Here is a 17,439-nt window from a genome sequence, read left to right as displayed (position 1 = left end):
CTTGTTTTAGAATAAAACCTTAAAATGTCCTGAAACACTTTTAAAAAAGAGCATGAGAGTCTCTGTTAAAGGAGAAGCATCCACAGTGTTTTAGTTATGTCTGCTTTCACTGTGTGACTGATTCATCAGGAAGGAGGCTGATTTTTGGAAAAGGGACCAAATTAACAATAAACAGCAGTGAGTATCAACACTAAACTATAAAAAAAGAGAATTTACAACGTTATTTTCTGTCACAAGCCTGATGGCAGGTTATGATGGTTCCACAGCTTTTCTTTAGAAATGAATATGTGCAGAAAAATAATCTGATTTTTGAAAAACAGCAAGCTAGTACAAAATAAAGACTTTATTAATGTGAAATAGATGATGAAATTTTGTGATTTGTTGAAATAGACACCAAATAATTCAGCACCCGGTTGGTTAATATTAACAGAAACAAACTCTTTAAAAATGTAAAAATACCATCCTAATGATAGCAGCTATGAATATTTGAAAACAGACGTGTACATTTAAAGGATTAAATTTTATGTATAAATGTTCACACCAACCCTAAACGCTTCAGCAGTAGAGAGTTTAAATTCAGGGATTTAAAGATTGTTTTAGGTTATGAGGAGATAATAAACCATTTTAACACATTTTTACTCGTGAAAATATCATTTTTGTATTCTTAATCTCAGCAGTCAAATGTTGACGTTAGTATTTTATATGCAGATGATATGATTTTCTACATCTCAAAGAAAAATAATACAAGAGACATTTCATGAGCTTTCTTTATTCTGCTTTAAAAACTACAGTCACTTTCAGTTAGGTCTCATTTCTGTCCATACATTATCATTTGTTTTCACACAGACAGAGTTAAAGTATTTGTCACAAACCAGATATTGTTAATAAGGTTAATTTTCTGTAATAAACCAATCAGAAGTGTAAATGACACATGTATGAACGTTAATAGTGTGAAATAGTCCATCAGTGAGTTCTGAGCAGAGTCAGAGTTTCTGCCATTGTTTCTCTCACCGTGTGACTGGCTCTGGAGTTTATAAGATCTTCTTTGGTTCAGGAATCAAACTGAACGTAGAAACTCGTAAGTTCATTTATTCATTTCTCTACAGACTGGTGTTTAATCCCTGAACTCTGATTAAACTCTGACAGTTTCACAGTTTCTCAACCGTCTCAAAAGAATTTTCCATTTGATAAAAAAGAAAATACATTTGAAACTGAAGATCAGTTAAAAACAAAACCACTTCAGCATGAAACACTGTAACCATCAAATCTTAATTATCGTGTTTAATGATGGCAGGAAGCTGAAATCTGAATCAGAATAGACATTGAGTTAGAGTCCTGGTACTACTGAGTCATTAAAGGTTTGTAGAGTTTGAACGGGTCAGTTTGGTACCTCGCTGTTCTGAAACACCCAGCTATAATCAGAATACATATATATATATAAAATACACATATTATTTTAATGGGATTATTAATGTAATCTTAAAAACAACATGGCAGTTTTTTATCCTGTTTGTTTTAGAGTCCTTGTTCAGAAACACAAACTACACCACAGACAATGTTAATCATTCATGATGAATTTGTCGGGGGTTTTTAGTTGTTAGTTTTGCTGAAACTGGTGCCGAGGTTTCTGATTGGTAGTTTGTTACTGTGTGACTGGAAATGGTGTTGGAAAACTCGTCTTTGGAAGAGGAGCCAGATTAACGATTGAAACCAGTGAGTCAGAAACCTTACATTTCTAAGAAATAGATGTATTTATTTATTTATCTTAGAGGAAAAAGGGAAGCTGATTCATAGACTCATATCTGCATCACTTTTATGTTTTTTCATTTGGAAAACTGAGATTAATGAAGGGACTTTAGGGTCATCCTAACTGGTTAAAAAGAGTAAATTACAGCCAGTTTCTGTAAAACAAAGTAATAATTATCACCAGCAGTCTGTTCCTCAGTCACAGCTACGTAACTAAGCTGATTTTAGAGTAGCTTTATAAAGTCAGCATGAAGGCATAACAGGCTAAAATCCTCTAAATACACCTCTGACCAGAGTAGAGCGAAGTTCTGTTAAGGGTGACTAAAAGATTACTGCAGCATTAGTAAAACTTCACTCATTTTCTAGCCCATCATTTATTGAATAATGTGTTAATAAAACATTAGTGAGTATTTAGTAAAGGGGTAGAAATGTGCGAGTGAGTGGCTCTATGAGACTCTGAGAATTAAATAATAAAAACTTTTCCTGAGACAAAATGAGAATAGTTCAGAAGATCTCCATTCAAATCAAAATCTGGTTAAAAACAGGGATTCTTCAGCTGCTAAGCTGGTCAGGCAGTTTTACTAAACTTGACTAAAATGTGGCAGCAGTATTTCAGAACAACACTGAGAGAACGTCTGACGCTCCAGCTGGAGTTTTTTAACGGTAGTTTGTTGCTGTGTGACGGACTCTGGACTCAGAAAAGTCATCTTTGGAAAAGGAACCAAACTAACGATTGAAACCAGTGAGTCGAACGTTTTAAATCTTATTTACTGCATCTGCTTCTTTCTTTGCTTTTTAAACTCCTCCATCTGACTGACCCCTAATAGAGGTTGTCAGAAGAGTCATTGGCACCAACTGGTTAGTTATTTTCATCCAGCTACCTGACCTATCACAGATGTATGAAACCTTTATTTATTGATTGATTGATTAGTCCTTGCACACTCTCTACATTGTACAGAAAAGAGATGTAATGTTTGCCAGGTTTTTTCAGTTCTGACCATTTCTAACCGCTGAGATCCATCAGTGCCGAGTTTCTATGACTTCTGTGATTTCCACCTTAAAATGATTGTTGAACAGAATCGTTGTATTGGTACATGGTGTCCAGGCTGTGTGCACGTGCCTGTGCATGAACGACTGTACCTCACCATTGCCTCCAAAGAACCCAGACCTCACAAGGGTCAAACAAACCGGACTCTGAGGCTCAGGGGTGTTCGGTCACAGAACAGACCCAAGAGTTTGCTCTGAATCGTTGCACATTTTGATGAAATTTAAGCACTCTGCAAATTATCTGCAATTTTTAAAATTTAAAACAAGAAATACCTGCAGTTGGTGAAGCCTAAGCTGTAATAATTCTTTCCTGTTCTGAGTCTGTGTAATGAAGATGAATAAAACACTGAAGAACACAGAGACATGTTTAACAAAGTTAATCCTAGTGCCAACATTGGGGTAGTATTGTCAAAGAGAGCTCTGGTTGTAGTTTTTCGTACGTAGTTTTCTGCTGTGTGACTGCCACTAGTTACGGAAAACTGGTCTTTGGAAGAGGAACCAAACTAACGATTGAAACCAGTGAGTTCAATGTCTAAGTTCTCATTTTATGGACATTTGGGCGTTACTTCATGCTTTTTAATTTGTTCACTGTCAAACCACAAGGATAATCAATCATTTTATTAAGGCATTAGTAAAATGGATAATCAATGGAAATATGTGAATCTGGAAATTCAACGCAGTGATTTTCACCAGTTTCTTACTCTCAGGGTTATTTTTTTTATTGATCATCATTTTTGTTGTCCAGTTGCTCCCAGACTAAGTTTGATTCCTCTATATACTTCTGCTTTCAAACATTCTGTTATTTCATCTTAAAAAGAACCAAAGATTAAAAAGCTGCAGCTCAATCATTAGAAGAACATGAAGAAAATCCATTTAAAATGACAGAGAAACTCCTGCACAACCAAAACCAGTGGCAACAACCATTTTTGTCATTGCTGCCAATTTTGCTAATTTAGGTCTAGAGATGAGCTGTTAATGACTCCTGATGTTTTCTTTTTTTCAAACCTCTAATAAGTGGAAAACCCTGAGCTGTAACTGGACCATCTGACCAGATAAGAGTTGAGAGCGTTGCTGGTGTTTTAGTGGATTTTCGACAGTGTGCAGCGGTCTGCCTGTAATTATTGAATCTGGAACAGTGGGTTAGCGACTGTTTGGTGTCTGAGGCTTGCACTGTTGTTGTCGTGGTATAAATGAGGTTCTGATTTTGTTTGGATGTCCTGGAATAATGAAAGTTTGAATTTCTGATATCATGATAAACCACTGAGGAGTCATTAGTTATCAATCATGTTTGATTGATTAAGAGTCAATGATGGGCTAAATGTTCTGATTTAACTAAAATCATCTCTCCAGATAATTTAATACTCATCCAAAAAGATCACATTTGAGCCGCTAATTTAAAAAAAAGCTACATCAGAGATAAATATGTGTAAAAATATGGTAAAACTGTCATTTATTTCTTGTTGATGTGAGAAATGGAGGAATGTTGTGGCTCACTGACGTAAAAGTGTCAGTATGTGAAAAGAGATTCTAACACATCATCCACATATAATCAGAACAAAATAACAATTCTAACTTTTATCAGGTATCACTCTAAACTAAAACTGAACAAAAGTAAATCATTCAATCCAGGTTGTTGTAAAGAAGTTTGAGGAAGCAGTGAGTTTTTGTTGAGCTACTCTGGACTGTGTGACATACCAGAAACTTCTGTTTGGATCTGGAATAAAAGTCATCGTCCAGAAAAGTGAGTTAAAGTTCTTTAGAATAAATCTCTGTTAAAATAAAGAGGCATGTCACTTTTTTACCCATAACACCTCACAGATAGAAATTCTTATTTTTGGATGAAAACCAACCAAAATACAAATACAGCTCTTTTTGAAGCTACATAAGGTAAGAATTTTTATATTAAAGACCTACGATTATGGATAAATGAAAAAATAAATCTTCTCTGACTTGAAACAAAACCAACAGCACTCAAACTGCTCACACAGCGCTGAATCAAACTAAAATGTTTCTCATAAAATAAACGGAAACACTTCACATGGAAAATGAACCACTTCTTCATTTCTTTTTGAACTGAGCTGTATTAGCATGAAAATAAGTCTTGGCATTGTCAAAGCAGTGTGAAAATAAATTAGAAATAATATGTCTGGGAAATATTAAAAACAGATAAAATGATTAGTTGTACGTATAAAACTGATTTAACTTTAAAAATGACAGGTTGAAACCTTGGTAGGGAAACTCATGGCAAAAAAAACATAAAATATTTATGACTATGCAGAAATTCTACAAAAATATGTAAAGGCTTTTTCACTTATTCATCAGTTATTCGTTCATTGATTTTGGACATTACCTATTTTGCTATTTATCTCTTTTTCTATTATTCATATAATATTCATAAACCAACATTTTACACCAAATTTTCACATTTATAACTGAGAATGATTCGTTGCAGAATCATCTAATGTGATGAATGTTTACAGTCCAGTTTAACTTTTTGGATTTAATAAACTTTAGCTTGAATTTTCATATTTCAGATCAGAATTTTCAATTTTGATACACAATAATTTTTATCTCTGGTACTTATTTTTCTCTCCCACCCCATTTCTCATTTTGGGTTGAATAAATTGATTAAAAAAACTAAATAATTTAAAATTTTGAATATGAAAAATCTAATCTAAATTCATTATTGACATGCTGTTAGTTTGTGTTGTGAGGTCTGACAGTGTGTGAATGATGGCAGAGGACGGCTGATGTTTGGACACGGAGTTCAACTAAGAGTACAAAACAGTAAGACTTTATATTTATTCACTTTATCCATAAAATACAATAAAACACACATTACTCTGTAGGTGAGGATTTATTTCATCACTTTGTTATGAAGTCAGCATCATGGTTAAGTTCACTGCTTTTTTGTGTTTTCATATTTTCCAACAGTTTTTATTGGTAATGATCTGCATGAACCTCTTAGAATAAACACTAAACATGGTTGGTGAAAGATGTGAAGATTTTCTTATGTGTTGTTCTAACTGGAGGCTAAATATTCATTTTTCTTTGAGTATCATAAACAGATTAAAATCTCATCAAAATGTCAACGGATCAGTGAAGTATACTGTTAGAGTTTGTAGAGTTTGATGAGACTTTAAATGGTGTGACTGGAGCTGCTTTTCAAAAAGTCCTGTTTGGATTGGAAGTTAAACTCATCTCATATAAACCTGAGTAAAAACTGTTGATATTAACATTAAACGTAACATAAAAATTAACCCTTAAATTGGATTCAGTTATTTAAATCTCTGAGAAAACAAAAGTGAAATGGTGAGTAGAGCTCATTAATTAGCTTCTTATTTCAGTACAGTGAGAACATTTTTACAAATATTTAATAATATTCAACTAAACATTTCCTGATTTTTCATCAGTTTTGATGTTTTATAATTGATGTTATTTGACTAAATAAGTGTTAACAGAGTTATTGATCAGCTAATTTAGACTGTGTGTCTACGAGTGGTTACCAGAAGCTTCTCTTTGGATCTGGAACTAAACTCATCGTTGAACACAGTGAGTCAGAATGTTCAGAAAAATTTTATTATTTATTATTTCAAAAATAATTTAAATATCAGCTGACCCTTAAATTCTTAATCAGCTTTTAAAAAGAGTTGAAACTTAGACTCCTGTTACATGAAAAGAACGTCACTTTCTAAAGAGCTGGTATCTGTCAGTACTGTTGAACTTTACAATAATGGAGATCAGTTATTTCAGTATGTGATATTATAGAGATAACACGCAGTGTCACAATACCAGACATCTGATATGATTTTAATTTTGATCAAACGATGTTTGTACCTGTTTAATACCAGCTACTAACCATAGTACTGTCAGGCTCATGGTTGAGTTTATGTCAAACTAATCAGAATCAGAATCAGCCGTGCTGGCTGTGTGTTGATGAAATAAGGGATTTGACCCAGGTTAGCTTTGCTCTCACTGTACAGAAATTAAACAGCAAATATCATCATAAAAACTGTAAAAATATTACCTTTGAAATAAAGATATGTTCAAGCTCTTGTTAGGTATTTTAATTTTTAAGTTTGTGTGCTTTAATGGCATGACTGAATTCATGAAGGAAATTCAATTAAACTCTTTCTTGTACATAGACACTTCTACTTTAATAACTAAAATAGTGATAAATAACATAGTGTCATCTGCATACAGTGTAACTTTAAAGCTGATATTTCCTCTCTACAATGTTTCGATGTCATTTATTTATTTTTGAAAATTGTTTTTTCAAAATGGTTAAACTAACATATAAATCCTATAAGGATAAACCTTTCCTTAGCCTTAGTTAAGTTGAATAAAAAAAGAATATTTATTTTAAATAAATTGACATTGCATTTGTTTCATGTTTATTTCACCTAAAACATAGAAAGGGATTTAAAGTGAGTGCTGTATATTTGCACTGAGGTATGACACTGTGTGAATTATGCAGCAAACAAAGTCATTTTTGGATCTGGCACAAAGCTGACCGTTCAACCCAGTAAGTCACTTTAAATGAGTTGAAACCTTATAGAATTAAAGTGTAAAAGTTAACGCTGCTGTTTAGACAGAGCTGTTATAATTAAATATCTTTTTAATCTTAATTTCTTCTCTTTTTTCAGCATAAAAGAGATTATATGTTTTAATAATTGTTCATTAAAGTTAAATATCATGTCAGCATGTTTTAGTTTTCTCAAAGAAAATTCAGAAAATGTGAAATTCCTGCTGCAGTTTTTTAGTTTGGTGTTTGTTGTTGTGTGACTGACTCTGGTTATGGAAAAGTCATCTTCGGAAGAGGAACCAAATTAATGATTGAAATCAGTGAGTTCAATGATTTTATCTCTCTTTTTAAATTTACATTTGTTTAGTATTTCTGACTTTGGGATTTTCTGAAATCCTTTGCTTTCTAACAATACAATACAATACAATACAATACAATATAATATAATACAATAGATACAATACACAACACAACACATTACAATATAATACAATAGATACAATACACAACACAACACAATATAATACAATAGTACATACATACAATTAGAAAATGAGTTAATCTGATGGTTCAGTGATTTTCATCAGGTTCTTTTCTGACATTTATTTTTGTAATATCGATATTTATTTCTGTCCAAATCATTCTGGGCTAAGGCTGTCAAAACTTTTTTTTTGTGTTGTTTTTTAAAAATTTCTTTTAAATGTATGGTGTATATTTGGAGTTGAGCTCAGAGGTTTCCGTTGTAAGATCACTCACTGTGTGAATGATGCTGGACGTAAACTCATCTTTGGGAAAGGAACCAAACTCTCCATAACACCCAGTAAGATTTTTAAAGTATCATTTGTTTATGGAGGGGAATATCTGCATTGTAGAGGTGACTTTCTCCTAGAATCTAAACTATTTATCATCACAGCACCAAAGAACAGACAGCTACAGTAACGGGGGAAAAACTCTGATATAAAAGAAAATACTAATGTTGATATGGAACTTAAACTAATGAGCTCTAATTTTAACCAACAACTGAACCAACGAGTTTATCAGCAGACTTCCACACAAATTTGACCCAAAGTATTTGTGTGAGGGAAATTTCTAGATGAAAATGAATGAATTATAAAAGTATGATGCTCTCTCATCAGTTGTGTCCAGTTCATATTTGAGTAATGCAGTATTCATGCCATAAACCTTGTCAACTTAAACAGGCTTTTTCTTCATAAGGGAAATACCAGGGCTCCAACGGGCCTCCAGATACGCTCTTTTCAGTTAAGTTTCACTGATTCAGACACTTAGAGTATTTACAATGAAACTAAGGTGTGAACAGGGCAGCTTAAAAATAAATAATGATTATCCAGAAATGTCACTAGCCAACATCAGGGTCCAAGCCCCTCAAAATGCCCCAAAATCTCCCAATATCAAGCTATTTCTGCTTCCTGTGGTTGTTTTGGCTCAAAGGGTCAGAGTGTGGTTGGTACTGGTCTTAGACTCCCAGATTCTAAAACTGGCCCTGCACTCATAATGGGTTTGATCTCTTATTCTTTATGTTTATGTTCTTCTGTAAAATCATCTAATACAGTCAACCCTGTTAAAATCTCATGTGAAAAAAAGGAATAATGCTCATTGTAAAAAGTTGTATGAAGATTTTGGTCCCACAGGTTGAAGGTTTAAAAACATAGATAATAACCATCAACTATTCAGAATGTATGTACAAATACAAATCTAAATGTTAAATGTCACTTTGAATATTATAATATTTTAGATATATGAAACAGAAACCTAGATAAACAACAGATCTGTTCATGGTTCTTGTTAAAGCTGTGTTCAGTGTGTGACTCAATCTGGACTCCAAAAGATCATTTTTGGATCAGGAACTCGACTTTCTGTCCAAACAAGTGAGTTTATTTTTATTGATTATGAAGCGGTATACCGGTTTGGGCTGATCTAAAATCAAAGAAATATTTTTCCAATTTCTCAAATCTTTTAATCTTCAGAGCTGTGTATAAAACTCATTTGTTAATCATTTCAATTTATTTACCCTTTAAATGCCAGTTTACTCATCAGGTAAAGGAGATTTTATTTCTGTAAAACCACAGAAAACGGCTGAATTTCCACATTCTTCCTTTGTGGTGAGATTGTTCTTTAATTGATGGACACAGTCTTTGATACGTCAGTGATGAACAGCAGAACTGATTTTAAATCGTGTTTAATTTTTTCATAGTGTCACTTTAAAACCTCATTTGCTTTAAGTCACAATGTCCACTCTATAAAACCTGCCATGAAATTATAATTAGTCACCTTCCATCCTCATTAAAAGTCTTAATCTTTACACTAGCTTTGGTCCTGGCCATAAAAACAGAAAATACTTTATATAAAACTCTGACCCTCTAAATACCAGCCTGGAGGCTGAAATCCACTGTTGTTACTATAAAACTCAGAGACAGCCCAGGGTCCACATACTTCATTCTGGATGAGAGTTCATTTTTTCATTGATAGACACAGTCTTCAATAAGTCATTGATGAACAGCAGAACTGGTTAATGTTGAATTTATTTACATTATCTGATTAAAAAACACCTGTTATGTTAAACAACATTAAAAACAGCCACTAAATGAATGTAAATATTTTTTTCCATTTCAAATGACATAAATCTTTTAACTAGCTTCATCCCTGTTCTATATAATAAACAAATAAATATTTAATAACAAAATGTTCAAGAGATATTGAACTTTTAACCCTTTAACTCTCAAACAAGAAAAGAACCAATGCCTCTATCAGGTCAGTGCCTCAGAATAATCTTAATAACCACCACTGTTACAATAATCATGAGGTCTTTATATGATTATTGTTCTTATATGATCACATTTGCTCCTATAATACTGAGAAATATTTAAGAAACTAAAACAAAATCATATTCAGAGCAGGCATAGATGCATTCACAGTTCTAGTCAAAGCTGTGTTCAGTGTGTGACTCAATCTGGAGGAACAAAGATGATTTTTGGATCAGGAACTCAACTTTCTGTCCAAACGAGTGAGTTTGTTTTTATTCATTATGAAGGATTTTACCAGAAATAAAAGTCATTTTAACTCTTAAATGTGAAAATAACAGCAGCCTCTTTCAGGGAAATGATTTAGAATAATCTGAACAACTCTGCAAGTACAGTAATAATAATAATACTAATAATAATAATAATAATAATAATGATAATAATGATAATAATAAAGATAATAATAATAATAATAATAATGATAATAATAATAATGATAATAATAATAATGATAATAATAATAACTTCATCTCTATTGAAATATAAATGGAAGAGAAATAAATAAAAAAACAAGTAAAGGGGATAAAACCAAAGATCTGTTCATGGTTCTTGTTAAAGTCCTGGTCAGTGTGTGACTCAGTCTGGATTAAAGATCATCTTTGGACCAGGAACTCAACTTTCTGTCCAAACAAGTGAGTTTATTTTTATTCATTAAAAATGCAATTATAGACTTATCTTAAAGAAATAAACGTCACTTTAACTCTTAAATAAGACAATTCACTGCACCTTCTTTTAGGTTAGAGCTTTAGAATAATTTTTATATTTACACACATTTTGTACCTCAGTCACTCAGAAACTTCATTACTGTCAAAATATCCCCAACATATCAGGCTCTTTTAGCATCATTTGTTGTCATGTACATCTATTTACAACAACTTTTAAAGTTCAGGATGTTCTTCTGCCTTCAAATCACTTTACATTCATTTCAAAGGTGCAGAAGTTTTAAAGGAAAGGACGGTCTCAAACATACGGACATTTGAGGACAAAATAAATCATCATAACATGAAACAGCTCAACCATGGCTTCAGAAATATTTGAAATTTGTGCAAAATTTGTCCCATTAAAATAAATGAACAAAAAGGAGAAAAAAAAGTTGTCAATTATTTATCCAACATTATCTCATGAAAAAAAAACGGGTAAAATTAAATAAATCTACATAGGAGCATACATAAATATGTTGTTTACTGCTGCTTATGTTTTTGTCAGTGCTTTACTTCCTGTGTGAATCAAAATAACCTCAAACTCATCTTTGGATTTGGGACCAGATTATTCATTGACTCCAGTAAGTTCATCGTCTGCATATAAACAAACACACCATGAAAAAACTTTGTTTACTAAATAATCTAATGCTGAAAATCACAGCTTATAGTCTTCTATCTACATTTTGAAGTGAGTTTTCTTGTCTTCATTAGTCCACCATGTTTTTTGTTGCATCTCCTTCAGTGTCATTCAGCATAGAAACTTCAGAAATGAGAGAAAAATACATCTCAGTCAGGAATTGATGGCTTTGTCCTTTCTGGTCCATACCAGTCACAGTTTCAGAAATATTCAACGTTTGTGTGAAATTTGGCTCATTAAAATGAATGAAAAGAAACTAATGAATGTCTGATTTTCACGTTTCAACCAAATTCAAACCCTGAAAACTTATTCATTCTCTTAGAAACGTCCTTCTGCTTTTAAAATATTCCCAACATCTCTGACTATTTCAGTACGATTCTACATTTATTATCACTTACACATACTCACAACCTTTCCCAGTTTATGCAGTTTCTAAGCCCTTCAGAGAACTCTACATTCATTTAAATTGCACAGAACAGGACGGGTCAATCTGTGGAGCTTTATTCATACATACAGCATTTAACAACACATTTAAACCATGGCTTAAATGAACAATAATAATTATAATGTGCACTGTAACAATGTGGTAGAAGGATATGTAGATGTTGATGAACATTTCTAACAACTGTTCATTTATGTAAAACATACAAATCTAAACATTAAATAACAGTATTTACTGTTGGAATATTTTAGATAATAAATCACAGAAACTGAAATAGATAATGAGATGTAGTGCATAGATCTGTTCATGGTTTTTGTTAAAGCCGTGTTCTAAGTGTGACTCAGTCTGGAGTAGGAAAGACCGTCTTTGGATCAGGAACTCAACTTTCTGTTCAAACGAGTGAGTTTATTTTATTGAGGAAAATGAATTATTATTATTATTCTTTAAAAAGGCAAATAATGCAGCCTCTTTCCTGTTAGTGCTTTAGAATAATTAGAATAGTTACTCACATCTTAGAATATTCCCAACATATCAACAACATTCAGCACTGTCACATCATCCAGTCTTTCACCAACAACCTTTTTAAAGTTAATTCTAATCTCCAGCCCTTTAAGACCCTCTACATTCATCACAGTGACAGAGAATTTCACCTTAGGTTGATCTATGGATCCCCGTTCATACGCTCTGCAATTTAAGGAGGAAAAATACGACGTTAAAATAGGAAACAATTACAAAAAAATGTTAGTACATTTAATTTGCTGAAATTTGTTAAATGATTATTAATATGTGTCAGTTTAGCTTTTAGCATCTTTCCTGATGACGTACATTATTCCGCTTTTTTCTCGTGCAGCATTAGCAGTGACGTTAAATAAATCAGTGAAGAAATAAGAAAGGAAAATCCATTTTCTAGTTACAGTCTTCTCTTTTTGTCTTTTTAGTTAATAAAACTACAGTTTTAGCATCAGAGTCAAACATGATTATTACATTATAGAAAATAGAAAATTAAAATAGTAGAATTATCTAAGATAAAAAAAGCTGAATTATCCTCTAATTTGTTTTTAAAATAAACTCCAAGCAGTCATGAGTATGTGATGAAAACATTGCATTGTTGTTGCTGCACGCCTCTATTTTATTAGCAGTACTGTTAAAAAGCAGAGTTTACCAGATGGTGGAGCGTGATGTCATAAATAAATAAAAACTTTTATTTTTCAGCATTTCTCGTGTGTTTGCTCCTGTGTTGCTGCTTTATGAGCTCAGATTTCTGTTTTTGGAGTCTGGAGAAAGTTTTCATAATAAAACAAAATAAATCAGAGATAAAATGAAAACCTTTATTATTGATCAGAGCCGTGTGATTGGTTGGTTCGGCTGAAGTGTATTTGTTGAGTTCAGAGCTCTTGGAGGTCTGAGTGAGTTTTCTGATGGGTTTTAGTCACAGTGGGTCTGTGAGTCGCTGCTGGATGTCTGTCTGATGTACTCTATTTCACTGGTCACTGAGGAACACTCGAACTACGAGTCCAGACCTGGATGTAGAGTTAAACCGCCACACTGGAACGGGATTCCTGTGTATTTATGAGGGTTTTTCTCTGTTTTGTTTGTTTCAGAGGAGGACAAGGAGCCGTCCGTCTACAAACTGAACGATGAACAAGACACCACAAAGGCATGTCTCGCCACCGGTTTCACCAGAATCAACAAGCTGAACACCACCACCTTCCCGCTTTTCAACGGGACGGAGGCTGTCATGGCGTTAGAAGAAGGAGAAGAACAGAGTGAATCAGTGTACACCCAAGTGGTTACCTTAACGACTCAGACTGAAACACAATGTGATCAATGTAAGTGTGAGACATTTCCGATTTAACTTTAACAAAATCATGAACCAGAATTAGACTAATGCAGTTTACTAACATGAGGAAATGGCGTAGTTCACATTCCACCTCCAGAGGAGAAAATCAATCTGATCTAATCTAAATAAGGTTCTCTGCTGAGGTCAGACGTCCACGATTGTAGAACTAATGATGGGTTGTTTTTTGTTCCAGTGGCGGCTGTGTCTGGTGGTTGTGGAGATTCTTTGGAGGGAGGTGAGTATCAGACTCCATTAAACGGAGGCCTCCTGGCTCCATGATTCCTATTTTAATATGAAATGACTGGTCTAATGTCTGTGATGCTGCTGTTTGCAGATCTGCTGGTGAACCTGATGTCTCTGACGGTGATCGGTCTGCGCCTGATCTTCATAAAGACGGTCATCTTTAACGTCCTGATGACCTTCAGACTGTGGATCAGCCAATGTGAGTACAGACCACAGTGAACTCTAGAAATACCTCATTTATTTAAAAAAAACTGTTTTATTATGGACTAATGTGGAGTAGATGTCCTGATGGAGATATGAAACCATCTATCTGCCATGTCAGGTTAATGAAAATACATTTATGTTCAAAAGTAGCCCATGCATTCCACTGGGATCGCAGCAATTTCAGCCAAGTTTCATTGTTTAGTACATTTTAGAAAGAAGGCAATTCAAAGTGCTCCAACCAGAGTGCAGATGATCGAGCTGCATCCAGACTTAAAATAAATGTTAAATGTGCCCGAGCTGAATCATCCTCACACTTAAAGACATCATGGTTTTATTACTTAAGTAGAACAGGTTAAATAAGTCAAGTTTAAGTCAAACATTTAAGATTGTGCTCTTTGGTGATACATGTTCTTCCTGTAAAACAAAGAAACCTGCCCCATCAATGTTTTTTATGAGGTGGTGCAGATAGTACGGACATGATTCCTAGATAGTACGGACATGATTCCCAGATAGTACGGACATGATTCCCAGATAGTACGGACATGACTCCCAGATAGTACGGACATGATTCCCAGATAGTACGGACATGATTCCCAGATATTATGGACATGATTCCCAGATATTACGGAGATGATTCCCAGATATTATGGACATGATTCCCAGATATTACAGACATGATTCCCAGATATTATGGACATGATTCCCAGATAGTACGGACATGATTCCCAGATATTACGGACATGATTCCCAGATATTATGGACATGATTCCCAGATATTACGGACATGATTCCCAGATATTACGGACATGATTCCCAGATATTATGGACATGATTCCCAGATATTACGGACATGATTCCCAGATATTATGGACATGATTCCCAGATATTACGGAGATGATTCCCAGATATTATGGACATGATTCCCAGATATTACAGACATGATTCCCAGATATTATGGACATGATTCCCAGATATTATGGACATGATTCCCAGATAGTACGGACATGACTCCCAGATAGTACGGACATGACTCCCAGATAGTACGGACATGATTCCCAGATATTACGGACATGATTCCCAGATATTACGGACATGATTCCCAGATATTATGGACATGATTCCCAGATAGTACGGACATGATTCCCAGATATTATGGACATGATTCCCAGTACAAATGATGGAAATGTGAAGACTGAATTTTCTGATCGCCTGACTGCTGATGTGAAGCAGAAAACTAAGGTGAATTTTAAATTTATCACCTAAAATATTTGTTATGTGGTCCGATAGACAATACTGACCTTTGTCCTGTTTGAAATTTGACCTTCTGTGTTTCCCGTAGCTGTATTTATCTTGCTAATTAGTGCTAAAGTTGAGTTCTTAATGCATTAAGATGAGTTCCCTGTCTGTCTGGTAAATAAATTGGTAATTCTGGTATATATTGTGTGGTTATATAGGTTTTTTTTTTTTTTTTTTGCGTGTAAAACTGGTATTATACATGAAAGTCTGTCAGATTCTGAAATTAAGCTCACAGTTGTGTTGTTGATCAGAGAATTCTGAGGTCAAAGTCAGAATTCCGTCTTTTTGTAAAACAATTTGCCTCCTCCTATTTTTTAATCCAGAGTTTTTACTTTGTTCTGAGAATCTGAAAACAAAGAGAGATGATTATCAAAAAAGAAAAAAAAGAAATCCTCAGCCTTAACCTTTTTTCTTAAGATTATTATATTCCCAGGTTTTTGTGTCATGTCTTGTTAAAATGTGCTTGAATAAATATTTCTGGACTTTACATCTCCTTGAATAAAGACAAACAGTCTCATATTTTCTCATGTTTAGTTTATAAAACTTTCAGGCTGCTTTCACAGTTTGATTTTTGGTCTCAATAGTTTGTTTTTACTGATGTCTAAAAATGCTGTTAAAATGTCTGATGGATTAAATATTTTTTTATTTTGTGTTTTTCAGAATCCCTACAGACCAGAGGCAGAGAAAGCAGAGGTGACGGACGTACAGAAGCTCAGAAGTGTCGCCTTCATGTCGTCTCTTTTGTTTAAAATGTAAAATTAAATGTAGAAATATCAAAGTGACGGTTCATGTGTTCATATAGTCACACTTTAAACTGAAACAGAAGCTTCTCTTTAAATATCATATCACTCTGATGTTTAAAATCTTTATTTTTCTTATTTTGATGAATGAATTTTGTTGACTTATGAAGTTTTATCTTTAACTGGTTGTCCTGATGTTCGTTGAAAACGACTGAAAGTTTGTTAAAAGTTCTGAGATTTCAATAAAAGATGAACTAAAGATGGATGAGTGTCGAGTTTTTATGTACAAGGATGACATGAACAATGAAAAAATCAATTACAGCTGACATCTTCACTTTATGAATAAACTTACTGACCACTTTATTAGGTACACCTGTTAAACGAGTTATTAATGCAGATATCTAAGGAGCCGATCACTGATGCATGCAGTCGTGTAGACATGGTGAAGGGACGCTGCTCGCTGGTTACAGATACAGACGCTTCTAAGCTGTGAGGCAGAAGAAGGATTTATTCCTAGCTTCAGCCTGAGCTTGGCGACCACACTGGCTCTGAATGAAAGCTGGCCATCACTCAGAAAACAGACATTTTTAATAAGAGATATTTATATCAGGAGACTGGCTCAGTAGGCCATTTACCTCTGAACGAGGAACAGAGAGTTAAAATCAACACTGAAATTTTTAACACTGAGAATTCAACTCCAGTTTTTGCTGTGCACCAGTCAGGGTGAGGGGATTTAGGACACAGCTGTGGGTAAAGCAGAGGATCTTAAAGTCATCCTAGAGGGATAACCGCTAAAATCATGAGTGATCAGTAGGGAGAGGGGGAAGAAAACAAAAGCTATACGTTGGTGAGTAATCACCTAAAAGCTCCCGTTCTCAATCTGATGCAGAAACTAAACCACTGCTGACTCTCAGACTGAGGAGACTCAAATGACAAGAAAAGACCAGCAGACCAGTTTGAAAAAGGAAACCAAAAAATGGCGGAGTAAAAACCCTCAGCACTGATACTCAATGATCCTTCAGTGACTGGAAAACTAAGATGTTTAATGGAAAGTTTCAGGAATGAAAACTCTTTTATGAAAACACACAAGAAACCCAGAGAGATGCTCTCAGAGTTTCTGTCAGCTTCACCTGGTCATCATCTTTCTAATCAGCCACAGCTGAGTCTGCAGGTGAGCGGGATGATCGCCTCACCTGAGC

The 17,439-nt window shown here is 34.1% G+C and overlaps 1 protein-coding gene across 1 annotated transcript in view; it reads left to right on the top strand.

Annotated features, from left to right (window-relative positions):
• The window catches only part of LOC121519945 (M1-specific T cell receptor alpha chain-like), a 36,550-nt gene extending 20,061 nt beyond the window's left edge, over nucleotides 1-16,489 (top strand). Inside the window, exons 2-5 of the mRNA XM_041803066.1 lie at nucleotides 13,519-13,746; nucleotides 13,951-13,992; nucleotides 14,092-14,199; nucleotides 16,161-16,489. Of these exons, the coding sequence (XP_041659000.1) occupies nucleotides 13,519-13,746; nucleotides 13,951-13,992; nucleotides 14,092-14,199; nucleotides 16,161-16,162 (380 nt within the window). The 3' untranslated portion in view covers nucleotides 16,163-16,489. The remainder of the gene's footprint in view (nucleotides 1-13,518; nucleotides 13,747-13,950; nucleotides 13,993-14,091; nucleotides 14,200-16,160) is intronic.
• Nucleotides 16,490-17,439: the final 950 nt, after the last annotated feature.

Source organism: Cheilinus undulatus, linkage group 13 (genome assembly GCF_018320785.1).
Source record: "Cheilinus undulatus linkage group 13, ASM1832078v1, whole genome shotgun sequence".
In the NCBI taxonomy this organism is placed as follows: Eukaryota; Metazoa; Chordata; class Actinopteri; order Labriformes; family Labridae; genus Cheilinus; species Cheilinus undulatus.
This window is presented reverse-complemented; position numbering and strand designations above follow the sequence as displayed.